This window comes from Bremia lactucae, linkage group LG2 (genome assembly GCF_004359215.1).
Source record: "Bremia lactucae strain SF5 linkage group LG2, whole genome shotgun sequence".
Taxonomy (NCBI): Eukaryota; Oomycota; class Peronosporomycetes; order Peronosporales; family Peronosporaceae; genus Bremia; species Bremia lactucae.
This window is the reverse complement of record NC_090611.1, coordinates 3,633,777-3,646,888: the sequence shown is the minus strand read 5'-3', so window position 1 is coordinate 3,646,888 and position 13,112 is coordinate 3,633,777. Positions and strand designations below refer to the sequence as shown.

The window sequence follows — 13,112 nt, the reverse complement described above, 5'->3', positions numbered from 1 at the left end:
CGACTTCATCATGGCACCGTAATTGTCACTAAAACAGCTTTCACCGCAAAAACCATTGTTGTTGTGCGAAAAGTATCATTTCAGGACGACTCGGGCGCCATGAAGTCGCTACACTTTCCTTTATTTTCAAAATTAATCAAAAAAACGATAATTTTTTTAAGCTACCCGGCCATTAAACATGCAACACCATTCATCTTCGCGTCACGCAAAAACAAATCTTAATGCTGTTTCCCAATTCATTTCCATACAATCTCTTGAATCCAGAAACTACTGCGAATCGTACACCATTTCTTCATCTAATGGCGTCCCTACGTTTGCAATTTGCTGCCACAACCGAGTCGAACCACCAAACTCAAAACTCATAATCCGCTTTAAAATCTTCAACGACAATTTGCCATCGCTTGATTTCTTCGCACCGCTGCCAAGCTGGCAACAGAGTTGAATCGCTCGCAAGACTGCATTCGGGGGCATGCGACCTTCACACGCCGCCGTCCAACTTCGTAGGGCAGGCACAAGACATTGCAAACTCGCGAGTGATAAAGACAAGAGCTGATGCTTCTTGGACCACGTCACACGTCCGTTCGAGGAGAGAAAGAGAAAGAACTCGGCATCCCATAGAGTCATGCTCGTTCGGTGGTGTATACAAGCATACCGGAGATGCTCGAGACAACCATCAAATCCTTGATTGCCAGGTGCTGGAAAGAGTTTGCTGCAAACTTTAGTATTCAAGACTTCTTGAGGATAAAATGCTCGTAATTCATGCATGACGACTTCGTTATGGCCACAAACTTTGCCAAATGCGCCACCCCACTGGATTGAATCAATTGGTTCCTTATTGGGTTGCCATTGACATAAGAAACTTGAAGGATCGATTGTTTGTTGCGCGGCACTGACTTGTTTACGAAGCTCTAAAGACGTCGAGTCTTTTGTGGCACCATGACGCACTGTACCCAACCATTGGCCCTTGTAACGCTTTCCTTCTGCGTAATCCATCCACCGCGTTTGAGCTGAAGTACGTCCGTCCAATAACGCGGTACCAACACTAGCATTTATCGTCACAAGACCAAGTAAACGAAGCTTTTCATGACGGTGTTGTCGATCACTTTCACTCTCCTGTTTTCTCGAGCTACTCGCTGGTAAACCTGATACGTCACGAGTCAACATGACATAGAGTTTTTCCGTTAAAGCCTGCAGTCGTTGTTCCTCACGAGTTTTTCTTTGTTTTGTTGTCTTGTGATGGTCTTCATTTTCATCAAAATCGGCCCCGTTGGTGATTTTGTGTACCCATTTCGCAGTTTGTTCGTTTCTACCTTCCATCTTGGCTACATGTTGTGTAATTGCCACAATTTGTTGGGCTATATTGAAGCGTGCTTGTAATTGTTGCAAACATGGTGTCGAGAGTTCTAATTGAAAAGTATGAACGGCTTTAAAGTCAGACGTCGTCACATAAGAAACCTGCAAGAACGTCGTGGCGTGTGTCATTGCTGTATTGTTTACAGCTCCTACGAGCACTACCATGGCGTTTGCGCGTACACTTGCGCACATGTGATCGGTTGTGACTAGTATCATAGCGTGCGTTGACATGGCGGCGTCTACAGACGCTTGAAATCGCTGGAAGGCTTCTTTCTTCTGTTTTGAAGCCATTTTTTGATGAATGGATACGGCTTGCAATCCAAGATGCTTTAGTATATTCGCAAGCTGCGAAGGAGACGTTTCGTATCGATGGGGGAGTACGACGACACAGGAACGAGACGTAGTACGGGATAACAGGATCCCGTAAAGCCCCGCCAAGACATCAGCGTCTCGTTTAACACGAAGCACAGTCCAATACTCGTTTCTTGGGTTCATTGGTGACACTTCCAGCGAGCTTGAATCGATAAAATCACTCGAAACAGTGTTTGCATCGTGATTCGGTTTCTGCTTCTTACTGAGCCGTCTCGTACGAATAGACTGGTCTTTGCGCTTCTTTTGTTCCTTTTTCGTGCTATTTAACGGCGTTTCCATCAAACTGCTAGTTGTACGGCGTAGCATTGACGCATTAATCACCACAATCGCATCGCCTTGAGAAATGGCTCGACGAGGTCCGCGACGATTCTTGCCCATACGATGGATAAAATATTACGTACATACACATAATATGGTGTCTACCCCATCATTTTGTCCGTGATCATCTACTTTCAATGTTGTCGTCGCCCAAGTGGACCCCATGTTCCTGGCGTCAATTCCCCGTCCAACAGCAGGCCATTTACCCCGAAGAGAAGGCTTTAACACAAGCTTACAACAAGTGTAACAATTGCAATCAATCCACCCACACTCCTTCTACGTATCCATCCTCTCACCATCTTAATCTGATACAGTAACCACCCTCCCGGGTCTCGTCTCCGTGCATGAAATTGAAGCGTTAAAAACCCAATTGGCCGAAGTCGCAGCTGGAAAGCGCTTTTTACTGCAAGGTGGTGACTGTGCCGAGCGATTCCAAGACTGTCAACCCGAGCTCATTGAAAAGAAACTCAAGATTATGATTCAAATGAGTCTTGTGCTTGTTTGGGGCGCTCGCATGCCCACCGTACGGGTTGCCCGTCTGGCTGGACAATTTGCCAAACCTCGCTCGAGTGACATAGACGTGGTGCAAGGAGAACAAGTGCCCAGTTTTCGAGGGGATAATATTAATGGGTACGACCCCACCCAACGCATACCCGATCCGAATCGACTCGTTGAGGGGTATTTCCATAGTGCAGCGACGTTAAATTATGGCCGTGTGTTAATAAATGCAGGGTTTGCAGATATCCACGATGCTGGCACGTGGGACCTTGATTTCGTACAAACGTCGTCACGACGAGAAGAATACCAGCACATGGTGAATGAAATCACAAATAGTCTTCACTTTGTGCACATGTGTGGCGTTGGCGCCGACTCGGTTGGTTTAAAAACAGTGGATTTATTTGTTTCTCATGAAGGGTTAGAACTTGCGTATGAAGAAACCATGACACGAAACATTAAGGGCAAGTATTACAACGTTGGTACGGAGTTTCTATGGATTGGGGACCGAACCCGTCAATTAGACCACGCCCATGTTGAATACTTTCGAGGAATTGAAAACCCCATTGGGATTAAAGTAAGTTCGAGTATGGCAGTCGATGATCTGGTGCCATTGATTCGTTTGCTCTGGAAAAACCCTGATGCCAATCCTGGCAAGATTACGCTGATTACACGGTATGGCTGCAAGAAAGTGGCCGAGTGGCTTCCAAAACATATTGAGGTTGTGAAAGCCGCACATTTAAACGTCATTTGGTCGTGTGATCCCTGTCATGGCAATACTATTGTGGCAGACAATGGCTACAAGACACGACGATTTGATGAAATTTTTAAGGAACTCGAGCAAACACTGGCGATTCATCGAGAGGCTGGATCAATACTTGGTGGCGTGCACTTTGAATTAACGGGTGAGAATGTTACCGAATGTATTGGGGGTCCACAAGGCCTTGATGAGCAAGATTTGCCACTTCGATATACTAGCTATTGCGACCCTCGCCTTAATTACTCACAAAGCATGGAACTTGCTTTTCTACTGGCCAAGAATCTATCAACCCATTACGATTTAGCTCCGCTGAATGAAAACTCGAGAAATCGAAAGCGTTTGATGGAAATAGGTGACCCATCCAAGCGTCTACGAGCTTATCACAAGAATTAAACTGCCTCAAGCACCTGCATATTCTCTTAAGTTGCCATAGTACTATGTTTTTGGCAAGCATTAATCTTTCAGATAGAATGGGACTCGTTATGTAGCCCACTTTTTCGTAAATAAGCAACTTCATACTACTTCATGGCTTTACTTCATCAGATAACTCTATGAATTGCATCTCTTGTGACGCGCGATTTGAAAGTCCTTGATGGCCACTTTATGCTGGACTTAAGGAGCACTAGGTTCGCATAGAGACCTTTAATTCTTACAAAGAAACAAAGCATTGATATATTTTACTTCGTTTCAGTGTCAATTTTGAATCGTAAAGTTTCCGGAATAGTCGCTTTGCCATTTTAATTGACCAAAATCGTTGGCCTTATCGCAGTGTCAACAATTGACTTGACGGCAAAGCAGAGTAAAGATACAAAACCGATCACCACGAATGCCGACACTGAAATGAGACGAACACAACCACACTGCAACATACGTTCCGGTATTGCTTTGTAACAGCAAATTCCTCCTTTTTCATGAAACCATGAGACCTTTTGTGCCGTTTTCTAAACAATTTCGTAAAGTTTAGAAAGACTTTCGCCCATGTCAACCCTTGCAAAGAATAAGAAACACCAGCAAATACAAATGAAAGTCTATATATGTTAGCCCCAATTGCCTCCTATCGAAAAGCTAGAAGCTACCAATCACACATTTATCCAGTTTAAACACATGAGGAACCCCATCATCTTAACGCTTTGGCGTTGCGTCTCAAAAGCTCCAAAAAGTTGCCATGAAAGTTGTCAAAGAGTCTTGTAATTAATAGTCACTCGGACCGTAGGCGGCAACATCTTGCTGAGCCAAGAGTTTCGAGAGATTTTCATCGTCCGCCGGAGCAACTTGAGTCGTCCCCTCGGGTGTAGCCATTGTAGCAGGCGTGGCATCGAGAGTGGACGCGGGGTTTGAAGCGGACGCGTCCTTGAGAGTGGAGGGCTCATTCGACTTGAAAAGGTCAAAGGCTTCTTCATGGTGAGAGACGGTGTGACGGGGAGCGTGCTTCCTCCCGTAGACGCTCGTTGGAGCGGACGCGTCCTCGGATGTGACGACTGATGTGGTGGAAGGAACGTCAGACGCTGTAGTGATTGCCGGGGCGGACGTGTCGACCAGTGAAGTGGTCGTGTCCTCGGCCGCAATTGTTGAAGTGGACGTGCTGTCCATGGGAGTGAAGGCCAACGTGTCAGTTATCATAGCGGGAGTGGAAGTGTCTTCCATCGAAGCGGGAGCGGACGTGTCCTCCATCGAAACGGGAGCGGACGTGTCCTCCATAGTTGCAGGAGCGGACATGTCTTCCATCACGGTGGGAGTGGACATGTCCTCCATCATACCGGGAGTGGACGTGACTTCCATCGAAGCGGGAGCGGACGTTTCCTCCATAGTTGCAGGAGCGGACATTACCTTCATAGTTGCGGGAGTGGACGAGTATTCCATAGCAGCCTGAACGGACGTGTCCTCCATCACAGCGGGAGTGGACATGTCTTCCATCACAGCGGGAGTGGACGTTTCCTCCATCACAGCGGGAGTGGACGTATTCTCCATGGAAGCGGGAGCGGACGTGTCCTCCATGGTTGCGGGAGCGGACGTGTCCTCCATAATTGCAGGAGCGGACGTGTCCTCCATGGATGCGGGAGTGGACGTGTCCTCCATGGAAGCGGGAGTGGACATATTCTCCATGGAAGCGGGAGCGGACGTGTCTTCCATGGTTGCGGGAGCGGAAGTGTGCGGGAGCGTTCCATGGATGCGGGAGCGGACGTGTCCTCCATAGAAGCGGGAGTGGACATATTCTCCATGGAAGCGGGAGCGGACGTGTCCTCCATGGTTGCGGGAGCGGAAGTGTCTTCCATGGATGCGGGAGCGGACGTGTCCTCCATGGATGTGGGAGCGGACGTGTCCTCCATAGTTGCAGTGGGAGTGGACATGTAATTCATCACAGCGGAAGTGGACATATCCTCTAAAGCAGCGGGAGCAGTTGTGTCCTCCGCGGAAGCGGGAGCGGACGTAACCTCCATGGATGCTGGAGCGGACGTGTCCTCCATAGAAGCGGGAGCGGACGTGTCTTCCATAGTTGCAGTGGGAGTGGACATGTCATTCATCACAGCGGGAGTGGACATATCTTCTAAAGTAGCGGGAGCAGTTGTGTCCTCCGCGGAAGCGGGAGCGGACGTGTCCTCCAAAGTTGCAGGAGCGGACGTGTCCTCCATGGTTGCGGGAGCGGAAGTGTCTTCCATGGATGCGGGAGCGGACGTGTCCTCTATGGATGCGGGAGCGGACGTGTCCTCTATGGATGCGGGAGCGGACGTGTCCTCCATAGTTGCAGTGGGAGTGGACATGTAATTCATCACAGCGGAAGTGGACATATCCTCTAAAGTAGCGGGAGCAGTTGTGTCCTCCGCGGAAGCGGGAGCGGACGTATCCTCCATGGATGCTGGAGTGGACATGTCCTCCAAAGCAGCGGGAGCGGTCGTGTCACCCAATGCTGCAGGAGCGGACGTGCCCTCCATTGTCGCCGTGGTGGACGTGTCATTCATCGCAGCGGTCGTGTCCACTAATCCAGCAGGAGCGGACGTGTCTTCCAGAGCAGCCTGGACGGACGTCTCCTCCATTGTTGCCGGAGCAGACGTCTCCTCCATTGTTGCCGGAGCGGACGTGTCCTCAAGGACGGCAGAGACGGACGTGTCTTGCTGTGCATCCATAGGGACTGTCGTGTCCTCCATCGCAGCGGTCGTGTCCACTGCTTCAGCAGGAGCGGACGTGTCCGCCATCACAGCGGTCGTGTCCACTGATTCAGCAGGAGCGGACATGTCCACCATTGCAGCCTGAACGGACGTCTCCTCCATAGAAGCGGGAGTGGACATGTCTTCCAAAGCAGCTGGAATGGGCGCATCCTCTAAGGCGGCGACGCCTTCCGATGCAACCATAGGAGTGGATGTGTCCTCCATCGCAGCGGACGTGTCCACCAATCCAGCTGGAGCGGACGTGTCCACCATCCCAGCGTCCTCCGTAAACGTGGATACCGGTACAGCGGACGGCGAAAGCCCAAGATCCGCATTCTGTGTAGTCGGGCAAGGAGCTTCAGTTCCAACGTTCGCAACGTCACCAATCAACGTCTCACTGCTGCCATAGCCTCCGCCATGTGCCACTATTCCACTGTTACCTTTCGGATAAGGAGTGTACATCCCCCCGTCCACCTTTGTGTCGACCACCGAGTTCGGGCTATTATAGTTGCTGTAGTGATAAGACTGCCCGGCCTCGTTACTGCTGACGCCCGGATACACTCCCGCGTGTTCAGAGTGTGGATACCCATTGTGTGACTTGGTGTAGCTATTGCCGCGAAGGTATGGAGACGCGAGCGTGTGTTCGTGAATCCCTTCGCTATGGGACGAATACGGAGTATTAGTGTAGTGGTTGGCAGTCGAACCTTCGTACACCGCGTTGCTTTCATACGCGTAGCTGTTGCTGTGTTCCGTATCTTGAGCGGACGCATGGTTGGTGTATGATCCACTAGTGCTCTTCTTCATCAAGTCGTCCTTGTTATCGTGGTGAGTGTACGCTTCGTTGTGGCCGTTCCACGGATGGTCCCCCATCAGTGGAGTGACTTCATGATTGCCAAAATTCGGTTCCATCTTCTGGTGATAATTCATGTCTTGGTGGTGATAATTCATGTCGTGGTGATTGAGTTCACTATTGGCATCGTGATGAGTTGCGCTGCTTTCCATACCCTCAACATGATGAGTGCCACTGTCGTGCGTACGATAGTGGACGTCTGAAGGGGACGGTAGTACATTCGACGGTTCCGGACTCGCGTGATTGATTGCGTCGCTGTTGTAGCTGTAAGGCAGAGCCGGGCATGGCGTGTCCTTCATATAGTGCGCTTGAGTTTTGCTGTCGTAGCTATAAGGCAGCGTACACGGGACATTGTGCTTCTCATCGATCCCATTCATCGGGTGGACGGCGTCATACGTCGTACGCTCGGTGGGGGACGGCGTGACATGAACTTGTTCATTATCAGACTGCATGGTCGGGGACGGCGTGGCATGAACTTCTTTATTGTTGTCGAGGCTTTCAATTGGGGACATTGGGACTTCAGGATGGTGGTGCTCGGTCGTGTATGGAGTGGATTCGGGATGGACGTCGTCCCCTTTGCCGTACGCCATTTGATGGGCATCGTTGGAATTCGAAGTAGGTACATTCGAAGCGTACATATCGGTCTTTTTGGCTACATTTTGCAAGGAGCCATCTTCACACGGTTTCTCTGTGGCTGTTGCAGCTCCGTAGACTGCGTCACCAAGGACCGAAAGGGACGAGTCGGCAAGCAAAAGCGCGCTTGCAATGACGACGCTAAAGGGTTTAAGCACACGAACCATTGTTGGTAGGAGAAGAAGAATGAGGGGGGCAGTTGCTGGTACTCAAGCTGAGGAGTCGAGGTGACAAATTGGAAAATGAGAGTTAAGACATGCAACAAAAGAGCTGCCACAAAACGGCACCAAAAGGTTTTAACGACTGGCACGACATTGGACGTTCGAAATGCAAGAACTTTCGAAGCTATGAAGTTGTTAACGATCGCCTGTCCTATAAATGAGCAAATTTTGCTTTATTGAATCGATGAGGTTATCATTCGAGTGTCGGAGTTACATTTTAGAGTGTCTCTTGGTGATTTTGGATACATTGCCGTTTCACAATTTGACGTCGTCTGGCGAAATGATAGTGCGAACAGTTGCGTGTTTTAAAGGAAATGAGGCACTTTTTGTAAAAAAAGAGATGAATATATGCAAACTATTGAAATGCAACAAGTTGTACGTACATTTGTTTCTATTCTGTGGCACACACTACAGACTCGTTAGAAATGACGGAGGAGATTCTTCGCCTCCAGTTCGGCACAGCCGCCACAACGATCGGCACGCAATGGCTGTTGCTGCAACAAGCCAATAAGGTTGCCAATGTACCACACGTATTGGCATTTGAGGCTAAAGGTCGTATTACGAGACCGATCCAAGCCACTTCGAAGCACGAGGCAGATCCTTCGACGTGGTACATACAAATTCCTCATTCAGAAGCGAATGGATACATTTAATTGGAACCCTTTGCCACATGTTATTACTGTGCAGGGGTGGAAAAGTGCAAGTGTATGATCAATCAGAGGCAGAGTCTGAAACAAAAAATCATGCTAACGAATTATGGAGTTGGGGTCAACTTAATCAGCAAAATCTTGTCGAAGTGGACGAATTTCGCCCACATATGCCATTGCACAATTTCTATGAAGGTCGTAGCGTCTCGAATGGCGGAAATCTTTCCAACATGACATTGGAAAGAGGACAAGATCGCGTGCGAACAATCCTCGAAACGTGCGATCATTTACGACTGGTCCAAGGGCTTGTGGATATGGATTCTTCTTGGGGAGGAGTGGCATTTGAAATGATGACATATGTTGCTGAGGAGTGTCCAGGGGCCACAATTGTGGTACTTGGCAACGATTGGAGTTATCCCATGACAGCTGATTATGATGACGCAATCTTTCGTGTAGCTTCCGATTGTACAAAAGTAGAGGCAAGAAAACAAATTAATGTGGCCTCGTCTGTGGCGCTATTGTCTGAAGTGTCCCAACTGCTTGTGCCTTTAGCCATGTCGTTAAGTTCGCTTCCACGAACGGCATTTTCGCACCTTGGAGTCGACCGATCGAACTGTGCTGATGTTAGTACAATTGTCGCTACGGCGTTAGAGCTCGCACTGTCCGCGCATCGAGGAAAACCAGTCTACGATCTTTTGGAAGGATTTCGTCCAGGTATGAAAGTTGCCGAACTGGCGGCGTCGTTTCCAGTTGCCACAGATCCAACACAGTTGCTACGGCATTTAAATGCGAGTTTCACGAATGTAAATGACTCGAACAATTCGATACAAGACCCATTTCATAACTGTTCGGTATTTCCTGCTCTCCACCAAGCCGACCGACTGCACAAAACCTACTACCGACGTCTATCCTTTCGTGGATTTTCTTACAACTCATCGCTGCGATCGGCAATCGATTCGTTTGCAGTATCGCCCCAAGACATTACGCTGCGCTGGTCCAATACATCACCGCTTGCGATACCGGAATCATACCGCTTTCCGACGTTGCAAACTTTATCGATTGATGGGATTTCGCAATTGGCATTGACTAGCAAAACCGGTATTTACTTGTCCTCCTTGGCGCAGTCTGCGATCCGAAGCAACAAGCGTATTTTATACGAATTTACTCGTACGGGAATGAGTCCCGATGCGCTAGAAGAGCTTAATTCAACATTGGCAACTTTAAGTGACAAATACGCCTCGTAACAAACACGGCGTTGCTTAAATACCGAAATACCACAACAATTTTATGCAAAATAAATCAAGTTAAATATATATGGGATGTGCGTGTTAATTCGTGGAAAAATATTGGGGCAGGCTAATAATCGGGGTGTAACACAAAAGACTTGCTGCAAACTCAGCGAAACGTCACTCATTTGCCAGATAATGAATCGCGTTGGTGCTGAGCGGACCGACACCACGTGCAGAGACGCTTTGGTGCCATGCAACAGTCACCGCACCTTTGACGAGGAATCGTGGACAGAAGTGGAGCGCCAAGATCTTGCTCGTGCCGTAAGGAAAAAAAATGCCTATTTTTTTTTGCGCATGGCAAAAAATTGAGTCGTTTTAACCTTTTGTTGCTATAAAAGACGTCATTTGTATCGGAAAGTATGTATCTTGTAATGGAAAGCCCGGCGAAAGATTTATATACAAGCGAGACAGTGCACTTTAAGGTGCACGCGTTATGTGACCGAAGAGTTGCAAAGCGTTGTAGCAAGGGAAAAGTGGCAACGGATGCAGATAACGACGAGATGCACGGGACGTTGTTCGTCACAAATTATCGGCTGCTTTTTCGCTCCTTTCACGTACGTTTCTATCATCTTGCCGTGGTTCATTGCAAATGGTTCATTTCATACAATCGGTTTTTTATTTTTCACAGCATCGCGAAGAGGAAGTAATGCAAATATTTTTGCACAATGTTGCCGAATTGGCCGAATTTCGCATTACTGGAAAATTGGGTCTTATGAGCAAATTAGAAATTGCCTGCAAAAATTTCGAATTTCTTACCTTTAAGTTTCCGAATGAATCAATCTCAGGAGACGTGTATGTAAAAATCAGTCAATTGCTTGTGCAAAAAACGCTTCCACCTGCAGCTTTTGCTTGCCATCACGAGCCCGATACAACCGGATGGACGGTATTTAACCCCATGGCAGAATTTGCACGATTACAGTTCCCCACGCCCCAAAAGGGTGCTTCCATTCGTGGGTTCCGTATCACCCATGTCAATAGTAATTATAAAGTATCCCCGACGTATCCGTGGTCCTTTATCGTTCCTGCGTCGGTATCAGATGGCGAATTACGTAAAATTAGTGTCTTTCGTGCACGAGGACGTGTGCCAGTGGTAACATATTGTCATGACAATAAAGCAATTATTGCACGGTGTGCACAGCCACTTATTGGATTGCGACGAAATCGCTGTAGTTCCGATGAAGCGTACGTGAGTGCGCTACAACGGGAATGTCCTGGAAACGTGCAATTTATTGATTGTCGAAGCCAAACAAGCGCGTATGGCAATGTGGCACTCGGTGGCGGCTTTGAAGTGTACGTGGGAAAGAATTGGATTGTATATTGAATATATTGTAGTGATGGTTTATTGTGTGGGGTAGATTGGAGTATTATAAACATACATCGATTTTGTTTATGGGGATTGAAAACATTCACTCGATGCGAGATTCGATACATAAACTCTTTGAATTGATTAAACATGAAAGTCGAGGCAATGAACGACCGAATTGGCTTTCCGGTCTTGAGGTAAGCATGTTTATTTGTTTTACTTACGTTCTGGAGTGACCCCAATATTTATTTTATTATTATTGAATGGTAGAGCACACGATGGCTCGAGCACGTACGGTCAATTCTCGTGTCGTGTTTTCTTTGCGTGACCAAACTCGAAGAAGGCACGAGTTTGATCATTCATTGCTCGGATGGATGGGATCGGACGGCGCAATTGACGGCACTTGTGAAGTTGTGTGCAGATCCCTTTTATCGTACACGAAAAGGTTTTCAGGTGTGTGTGCAATACATTGTATTGTATTGGACGAAACACTTATTGGTGGCGTAGGTTCTGATTGAGCAAGAATGGTGTGCCTTTGGACATCAATTTCGTGCGCGGTCGGGGCGTACGGACACGTTAGCGGGTTACTGGGAAGACGACAACACGTCTCCTGTGTTTATGCAATTTGTTGATGCCGTATGGCAATTGATGCGCCAATTTCCATGCTCGTTTGAGTTTAGCGAACGTTATTTAATTGCATTGCTTGATGAAGTGTATTGCAAACAAAGTGGCACATTTCTTCACGATTGCGAAGCCACTCGAGTGGTACGTATTTGTGTCCACTATAGTATGATTAAAAGTGATAAAATTTGCTTGTATTGGGATGTTGAATAGACTTTGAACACGAGCGAACGGAGTTCTAGTGCGTGGACATTATTGGAGTTGCATCCAGATGCGGTCGAGTTTCAAAATCCGTTTTTTATTGCCCCCAAGAGTGGCAATGAAATAATTGGCAAGTCGCCGACGGTATTGCAATGCAAATGGCATACAAGTTCACTGGCCATTTGGTCGTCATTTTATTTGCGATCATTAGATTCCAATGATTTACGGGTGCGGGTGCTAAGAATGGGTACAATCTTAGGCAAATAAAGGGTTGATTGTATAAAATGCGTGTATTGTATTGTGCATAGGACGCATGGGCTAAAAAATTGCAAATTACGCAACGCGAGTTGCACGATCAATTGAGTGTTGCCCATCAGCAATTGCAATCGCAAGTGGCACAAAATTCGAATTTGCAATCGGAAGTGCAATTACTTCGACGAGAACGGGCTCAATTGGCGCGGCTATTGGAAGGTGAAGTCTATAGTGATTCACTTAATGGATTGCTGGTGCATGAAGAAGAGGAGAGTGAAGATGGCGTGTTGCTAAGTGTGACGTCAGTTGGGGAAAGTCGCACGACGTTGGAACCTTCCAGTAGTGATAATGGAAATGTTCACAGTATCGAGGCTCAATATTCGACAACGGGGGTCGGGTCTTTTCTTGGGGGTTCCATGAGTCAAGATTTTGAGATCGTACAGACGTATTTTGGCAACTCGCCACACGATTCGCCACCGTTGGCAAATCGGTTGCTGTCGGGTAGAATGATTGTCGAAAAATTGCGGCAATAGATTTTACGTGTTAAAATGAAAAGTCAGGATTAGTTGCATTTGACAATATCGTCTTTATTCTCTTATTAGCCAATGAGAAACGTCGTACACGTCCCACTATAATTGTGACAATCGAACAACA

The 13,112-nt window shown here is 47.6% G+C and overlaps 4 protein-coding genes across 4 annotated transcripts; 2 read left to right on the top strand and 2 right to left on the bottom strand.

Moving 5' to 3' along the window:
• Nucleotides 1–267: 267 nt before the first annotated feature.
• Nucleotides 268–2,103, bottom strand: CCR75_001035 (uncharacterized protein; the record flags this gene model as incomplete). Its single annotated transcript, XM_067959140.1, has 1 exon — nucleotides 268–2,103. One exon carries the CDS (start codon nucleotides 2,101–2,103, stop codon nucleotides 268–270), a length of 1,836 nt encoding a protein of 611 aa, XP_067822124.1.
• Nucleotides 2,104–2,180: 77 nt separating this feature from the next.
• On the top strand, nucleotides 2,181–3,691 carry CCR75_001034 (uncharacterized protein; the record flags this gene model as incomplete). Its single annotated transcript, XM_067959139.1, has 2 exons — nucleotides 2,181–2,286; nucleotides 2,358–3,691. The coding sequence occupies 2 exons, from the start codon at nucleotides 2,181–2,183 to the stop codon at nucleotides 3,689–3,691; spliced, it is 1,440 nt and encodes a 479-aa protein (XP_067822125.1).
• Nucleotides 3,692–5,238: 1,547 nt separating this feature from the next.
• Nucleotides 5,239–8,091, bottom strand: CCR75_001033 (uncharacterized protein; the record flags this gene model as incomplete). Its single annotated transcript, XM_067959138.1, has 1 exon — nucleotides 5,239–8,091. One exon carries the CDS (start codon nucleotides 8,089–8,091, stop codon nucleotides 5,239–5,241), a length of 2,853 nt encoding a protein of 950 aa, XP_067821505.1.
• On the top strand, nucleotides 7,925–13,076 carry CCR75_001032 (uncharacterized protein). Its single transcript, XM_067959137.1, has 9 exons — nucleotides 7,925–8,755; nucleotides 8,833–10,342; nucleotides 10,420–10,635; nucleotides 10,710–11,371; nucleotides 11,437–11,581; nucleotides 11,655–11,837; nucleotides 11,892–12,149; nucleotides 12,219–12,434; nucleotides 12,515–13,076. The coding sequence occupies exons 2-9, from the start codon at nucleotides 10,112–10,114 to the stop codon at nucleotides 12,989–12,991; spliced, it is 2,388 nt and encodes a 795-aa protein (XP_067821506.1). The 5' UTR covers nucleotides 7,925–8,755; nucleotides 8,833–10,111; the 3' UTR covers nucleotides 12,992–13,076.
• The last annotated feature ends 36 nt before the right edge of the window (nucleotides 13,077–13,112 follow it).

Coding starts and splice junctions, on each gene's coding strand:
- CCR75_001032 (XM_067959137.1), top strand. CDS start 10,112: ATGTGCGTGTTAATTCGTGGAAAAATATTGGGGCAGGCTAATAATCGG. Junction 12,150..12,218: donor ATTGCGAAGCCACTCGAGTG/GTACGTATTTGT, acceptor GATGTTGAATAG/ACTTTGAACACGAGCGAACG. Junction 12,435..12,514: donor TAGATTCCAATGATTTACGG/GTGCGGGTGCTA, acceptor TATTGTGCATAG/GACGCATGGGCTAAAAAATT.